Source organism: Brassica rapa, chromosome A06 (assembly GCF_000309985.2).
Source record: "Brassica rapa cultivar Chiifu-401-42 chromosome A06, CAAS_Brap_v3.01, whole genome shotgun sequence".
NCBI lineage: Eukaryota > Viridiplantae > Streptophyta > Magnoliopsida > Brassicales > Brassicaceae > Brassica > Brassica rapa.
In genome coordinates this window covers 2803921-2811095 of record NC_024800.2, presented here as the reverse complement: position 1 = coordinate 2811095, position 7175 = coordinate 2803921, and the positions used below count along the sequence as shown (strand labels likewise).

Here is a 7175-nt window from a genome sequence, read left to right as displayed (position 1 = left end):
AACATTTTTAGAGTATATTTTAAAGTATACCATAAATCTCAAGCCCAAAACAACATGGGTAGATAGACTCCAAGAATCAACCATATATCAACACGTGTCACCTCCACAGACTTCAAACTCCATTGTCTCTATGTGTTTGTGCTTGGCATGCTTTGCTATATAACAGACTCAAAACTCTCCTCCTCTCTTAGCATTCTCTCTCTCTCTCTCTCTCTCTCTCTCTCTCTCTCTCTCTCTCATTCTTCTTATTCATTTTCATCAAACAATGCGCATTCTCAGTGGCATTCTCGTGGTTTACTTCATCTCCACTCTCCTCTTTGGTCAATTAATCTACGTTGCACGAGGAAGATTTCATTACCACAAGAGACGCGGTCTCTCGGATCCTCCTCCTCCTCCTCCAGCTGTAACCGCTAACCCACCTCAAGTCCCCTCTGACCCGTACCCAAACCCGAATCCAGACCCGGCTCCAGGAGATTCAGACTCGGGATGCATTTTTGACGTGACGTCGTTCGGGGCAGTAGGTGATGGCTCGTGTGACGATACGGCAGCATTTAAAGATGCGTGGAAAGCCGCTTGTGCTGTTGAATCCAGTGTCGTTTTAGCTCCTGAAGGCGGCGTTTTTAAAATCACTTCCACTATTTTCTCCGGTCCATGTAAACCGGGACTCGTCTTTCAGGTGAGCAACCCAAAAGCGTTTCTCCTCTTCACAAGAAAAAAGTTACTTTAACAAACAAACAAAAAGATATTTCACCTCCTTATGTGAGGGTCGTCGTAACAAATTATCAAGAATAATCAGAAAAATCGATCAATTAATTTTTGAAATAAGAATAATCTTTGTTAAAACCCTTTAACAAAAAAAGAATAAAGCTAGTGTTTAAAAAAAAAGAATAATCTTTTTAAATCAGTAATAATAATAACCATTTTTACTTAAATTTGGTTAGCATGTAGTTTTCTTTTCAGTACATGATTTTTCTTTTGTTGGGTTGTGAAGTTGGATGGAGTGTTAATGCCTCCGGATGGACCAGAGGAGTGGCCAGAGAAGGACAGTAAAAGTCAATGGTTAGTTTTTTACCGCCTCGATGGTTTCACGTTTGCCGGCAAAGGCACCGTCGAAGGCAACGGTCAAAAATGGTGGGACTTACCTTGCAAGCCTCATCGGGTAATTATTTTCAGACCTAGCTATAACTTTCGCCACTAACTTTTTTTCACCGGATCACAACTATTTTAACAAACTATATTAAAATATATCTGATTATTTGTTTCTCTTCCATTTGGAAAAGATAAATGTTTTTAAAAACTATTTCAAATATGACCTTGAGTCCGTGACAAAATAGAACATGGGACAAGTAAACCGTACTATTATTCCGCTCTGATTTTACATGTATATAGATATATGAAAAAAACAAGAAATAAATTAAAAGATTTATGTGTGTTTTATCGTTTTCAGGGACCAGACGGATCATCGTCGTCCGAACCATGTGTTAGTCCAACTGTAAGTCGAATCAACTCAGAACCAAATCGCTAAATCTAAAACCGGTTTAATTTGGTCTAATGACCACCTTCCTTTTTGCTTTTCTAGATGATTCGGTTCTTCATGAGCAACAACATCGAGGTTGGAGGATTGAGAATCCAAAACAGCCCGCAATTTCACATGAAATTCGACGGATGCGAAGGAGTGTCAATCAACGATATCCAGATTTCATCTCCTAAACTCAGTCCCAACACTGATGGTATCCATCTCGGGAACACCAGATCAGTGGCCATTCATAACTCTGTCGTTAGCAACGGTACGATTATTCTGTATATTTATTTGTCTAGTCGAATATTATTGAACGTGACAAGAGGTTCTATAAAAGTAGTAACAATCAATAATGTAGCGTTGGAAACGTATTGTATATTAATCGGGAATGAAACATTGAAACAGGGGATGACTGCATTTCTATTGGAACTGGTTGTTCAGACATTGACATTCAAGGTGTCACTTGTGGGCCCAGTCACGGGATCAGGTTTCTATCTTTTAATTCTTTTTGTACAAAATAAATGTTTTTTTAACTTTAATTTGATTTAATTTCTTGAATTGATTACATTTTCTCATGAATTTGCACCCTTAGAAAAAGAATTGATCCCACAACGAAGTCTGTTGTCTCATGGATCACGGATACTAGCTGAATGATCTACTGAAAGTCGAATTTTGGAACTAGTTGACAAGAAATAAATAATGTAAACATTTCGGAATTTGGTTAAATATTTTCTATATAAAATTATCACTTGTAATAATTTAATGTTGTCGGGTAATAAATTACGAGTATGATTAAGGTCTAAACTCAAATGTGAAGTTCTTTTAGCTGAGTTGATCTTACTATTTATTTATTTATTTGATCAACGATCTAACTATTTATTTATTTGCGTTGTGTGTGTTATATAACGCAGCATCGGGAGTTTAGGAGTGCACAATTCTCAAGCATGCGTTTCCAACATAACCGTCCGAAACACCGTGATCCGCGATTCCGACAACGGCCTCAGAGTCAAAACATGGCAAGGCGGAACCGGATCCGTCTCTAATCTCCTGTTCGAGAACATCCAGATGGAGAACGTCCTAAACTGCATCATCGTCGATCAATACTACTGCCAATCCAAGGAGTGCCGCAACGAGACGTCCGCGGTTCGAGTCTTCGACGTCCAGTACCGTAACATCAAAGGGACTTACGACGTCAGAAGCGCGCCAATTCACTTCGCATGTAGCGACACCGTCGCTTGTACAAACATTACAATGTCCGAGGTCGAGCTTTTGCCCGAGGAAGGAGAGCTCGTGGATGATCCGTTTTGTTGGAACGCTTATGGGACTCAAGAGACGTTGACAATTCCGCCAATTGATTGTTTGCTTGATGGATCACCGGTGGTGGAGGAAGGCTATAATTCGAATCCGGGTTGCTGAACGGTTGTTAATTTGCCACGTGGATGGAGGTTGATTTTTAGTTGTATATGGGCTATCCCTTGTAGGGCCTTTTAGTAGAAGCCTTATATGTGCGATGAGATTTTTAGATGGGCTTATTATTATATGGTCCGTTATATATTTTATCTATCCTATTCGTCATATATGGGCTAATGGGCTTTTTAATATTTCTTTTGCATCGAGTAATGAAACACAGACGTTTCATACAGTGGTTTATAGGTAGTTTTTTCCAGTCGGTTTAGGTTTGGGTTATGTCATTAATTTAACTTGGTTAAATACTAAACTTGTGCAAGTCTGCAACTATATTCAAATTGAGGAAAATTTGGTTTTAAACTTTTGGGATATAAAAACAAGGGTGAAAAGATGTGAACAAATCCGCATGAACTCATGAAAAGATGTATGAACTCATGAAAAGATTATGAACTAGCAGTTAATATTCGAGAGTATGCAAATGCCATTGGAAAGAAGGAAAACATTTGACGAGAAAAAGAAAATACTTGATATCCAATTTTGAATACTATTTTGAGTTGAAACAAAATGACCAAACAGAACGCCAACATACAAGGAAATGTAAAACTGGGAATTTCACAATTGGAAAAATTAAAACAGAAAAAGTACTCAAAACGCAATAATTCTCCGGTCAAATCCAAAATAACCAAAACGCAACCACCAACCGCAAACCAACGATACTCTTTTTTGGCGTTTGACATAATTGCGAACTCTCTCAAGTCACCAGTCAAGACTCTCAGCTATATAAACAGAAGCCTCTCCTCATACGCCACATGTGGCATATATGATGAAGCAGGAGTATAATGCAGGGATTAACTTTTAAGAGGATGATCAAATATAAGGAGACAGATGAGATAATAAACCAATCCAGGGGCTTACTTCTTCTGAAGTGAGCTGGGGTCCAGAGGAATAGTACCCACAGTTACAATTGGAGGAGACCCGGTAACTTTGATGGGCAATGATCCAACTTTGACAGTGTCATTGTCTTCAGAAAGAGGAGAATCAACCGCTTCAGGAGGGTCTGGGTCTGTCTTCTTGTCAGAGACAGAGGGGGGTGGTTTAGACTTAGCTTGACTCTGGTTGAGGTGAGAACCAGTGGTTGGGTTGGAGTCTGTATCAGTGGGGCTAACGGTGAGAGAGGTGATCTTCTTCTGAATGAGAGTAGTAGTATCTTCTTTAGTACCTTCCTTTACGGTGGTGGTCTCCTCATTCCCGTCTGATTTCGAAGGATCCTCAGAAGAGTTTTTCTTGTTTCTGTCGGAGAAATCTGGTCTGGGTACAGGTACAGGGCTAAGGAAGCTTCTGTACGGCAGCCTGTTTCTCTCATCGTGCATGACTCTCTGGCGGTTTTCGTAATACGCAAAATCATCAAGTAACGAAGTCCTTTCCGCATGGCCTTTGAATATCTTTAGCACCTCCAGACCTTGTTTCATCATTATCTGCACAACAAACAAAACCATAGCTTAGCTCTAAGTATTACAATATTGAAGAGAATCTTTTCAAAGCGAGTGCTAGCAGGAGAATTCACCTCTTGCGTGTCTCGACTGTTGGTGACCGGCTTATTCTCATTGTTGTGTAATATGATGTGCCTGAAATAGCTATTAGGAACATCTTTAATAATGTGCCATTTGACAGGAAAGCTTCCACTCCATTTGTCTTGCTGCCAAAAATCCATGTCTTTCTCAAAAGAAACTGGACCAGTCATCTCAGCCATGCCACAGAACAAACCACTAGCATTGACCTAAAGAAGAAAAGCAACACATCAGAATAAGCGACAAAAGTGTTTTAACACAAACAAGGTTAGCATAAGTAAGGAAAAAAACTCACAGAGAAGAATAAGAATATTGGGCATTCACAAGACTTCTCGGTGGCTATTCTCTGAGCGTCTTCATATGCACTCTGCAACTTCTTGTTCCCATGCAAAGTAGACGACCAGACACTGTACTTGATGCTCTTGTGGACATCATCTTCACTATACGATTTAATCACAAAAAACTTGGCATTGGTGTAATCGATCCGGAGATCTTCTTTATTATACTGATTAGGATCGATCACAATGTTTCCTTCAGCGTCAGCATTTCCAGCTTTTGTTGTGTAAGCTTTAACAATAAGTTGACTTCTCGGTCCTTTCGATCTTGAACTTATATTTGAATGCACACCATACAGCTTGGGACGAGGATTGTTATTGTTTGTCGCAGTGGATGAAAGACCATTACGTTCAGGTGGAGGAGCAATGTCTAGTTGTCCAGATGACGAGACTCTGCTACTGGAAACAGCCTCAACGGGTTGAGTACTAACAGAAATAGCTTTTCCCTGCAAAGTTGATTACACATGTCCAAAGTCAAAATCAGAATAATATTATATACTATATAAAGGTGTGGCAATGTCATCAGTAACAAACCACTTTAAGAACTATAAAAGCAAGTATATACTCATCATTAACATCCTTATTATCAAACTATTACCTGGAGGGCCGGAAACGCCGTAGAAACTCTCTTCTCAGTTGATAGTGATCTGTTTTGTCCTCCAGGGTTCGGCCTTGGCTTCTCGGAGGCGTTCCTCTGGATTCCATCAGCTGCTGAAGCGTTTCTGTTCCTTGATCCTCTCCTGTTGGCTGCTGAACCAGTCTCCACCAAAGAGTTCGCTGAGCTACTGGAGACGGTATCAGGGTGAGCTGCAGCATAAGGAACAAAGGCTCCAGACGATGCAACGTTCTGGTAAGGAGGAAGAGGAGGGTAGTATTGTTGGAAAGGAGAATCAGCGCCAGGGATGTAAGGATTGAAGGGATTGTAAGGAGACTGTGCATATCCATAGCTAGGCGTATAGTATATATAGGGAGAATTCTCATTCTGCCCACCCTGGATTGTAAACAAACAATGAATGAGGAGAACAAGATCAACAATGAAATGAGAAGTCTTTTCTTAAGATTGGTACCTGGTACTGGAGTTGTGAACCATCTACACCAAAAAACATCTGATGGTTCTCCCATTCGCCGGGTGACTCATAACCTGAATTAAAAAAAAAATTAGAGAACTCAAAACTGATAGCATAATGAAGATATACATACCTGTACAATAATAAGCATAATTGGGATCAACGGGGTGGTAATAGATGCCCTGGTCAGCAACAAAATCAGGGGCTTGGGCTCCCTCGGAGGTATACATTGCTTTCTTTTTAACTTATCAAAGAGAATGTTGTTTGGACACAAAAACACCTGCAAATTAAGACAAGAAACAAAGGTTTAAAACATGAACATTCGTAAAGAAATTAACTTCAAAGCTCGGAGATTCTTTTGTAATACAATGTCCCCCGGCAATAACAAATTAAAAAAAAATGAAAGATTCGATAAATAATTCAATTAATTAACCGCTAATTAATTGAAATAACTCGCATATATACAGAAAACACGGTGAAATTAGGCGAATTGCCAGAAAATTTGGGAGAATCAGGACATGCTTAGCCTAACAAGTTCTTCGATTGATTCAAATAGGTAAAAAGAGGGGAAGGGAATAAGGCTTACGAGTTGACAAAAAAAAAGGGGGAGAAATCTCTGCGGAATCGGAACCCTAACCCTAGAATGAGAGAGGGAGAAGAGAGATTCGATAAATTAAGAGAAAATGAGGAAAAAAAGAAAACCAGAAGACGCGCAAAGGCAGATTCCCCCTAAGCTTTGATGGTGCTTAAACGCTGCGTTTTCAACGGGTGAATCTACTACTACTACTTATTGACTTGTACCTTGAAAAGTCGATTTTACCCTTGTCGCTACGGTGCCGTTTTAAGGTTTTGGACAGAAAACTTATTAGGACTATAAATACATACCGACTTTAGTGCTGTTTGTTTGGTTGACGCAGCTACCTGCGGCTGCGTCAGGGTTAATTTTTTTAATAAATTCTTATTCGTTTTATTGACGCCAGTACTGTATCTGTGTCAGCGTCTAAACGCTGCATCTTCGTATCGATCGTCGAAAAAATTTGCATCTGCGATTAAAAACTGCGTCGTCAAAACGAACAACAACTATTTTTATTGATGCTGATGCTGACACTGACGTCGAAACTGCGGCAACCAAACGAACATGATTTTTGTAGTTTCAAAATTGACCATTAACATTCTAATACTAAAAGATGAACAAAATAAAAACCTCATTTAACCAGAATTCATACAAGTTCGGTTATAAGTCGGTCGTTGTACAATATTTATATAAAACCGACAAACC

At 39.5% G+C, this 7175-nt stretch overlaps 2 protein-coding genes across 3 annotated transcripts; one reads left to right on the top strand and one right to left on the bottom strand.

Moving 5' to 3' along the window:
* Nucleotides 1–202: 202 nt before the first annotated feature.
* On the top strand, nucleotides 203–3139 carry LOC103871496 (polygalacturonase At1g48100). The gene is made up of 6 exons (XM_009149750.3): nucleotides 203–676; nucleotides 992–1159; nucleotides 1448–1492; nucleotides 1580–1787; nucleotides 1925–2006; nucleotides 2431–3139. The coding sequence occupies exons 1-6, from the start codon at nucleotides 266–268 to the stop codon at nucleotides 2933–2935; spliced, it is 1419 nt and encodes a 472-aa protein (XP_009147998.1). The 5' UTR covers nucleotides 203–265; the 3' UTR covers nucleotides 2936–3139.
* A 288-nt stretch (nucleotides 3140–3427) lies between these two features.
* LOC103871495 (YTH domain-containing protein ECT4) lies at nucleotides 3428–6661 on the bottom strand. 2 transcript variants are annotated; one of them, XM_009149747.3, is made up of 7 exons: nucleotides 6483–6661; nucleotides 6030–6176; nucleotides 5897–5970; nucleotides 5428–5820; nucleotides 4790–5275; nucleotides 4491–4703; nucleotides 3428–4401 (listed from the first exon to the last, which is right to left on the bottom strand). In XM_009149747.3, exons 2-7 carry the CDS (start codon nucleotides 6124–6126, stop codon nucleotides 3838–3840), a joined length of 1827 nt encoding a protein of 608 aa, XP_009147995.1. In that variant the 5' UTR covers nucleotides 6127–6176; nucleotides 6483–6661; the 3' UTR covers nucleotides 3428–3837. The 2 variants fall into 2 exon arrangements, with proteins under 2 accessions (XP_009147995.1, XP_009147997.1); XM_009149749.3 differs by having other exon boundaries at nucleotides 6391–6653.
* Nucleotides 6662–7175: the final 514 nt, after the last annotated feature.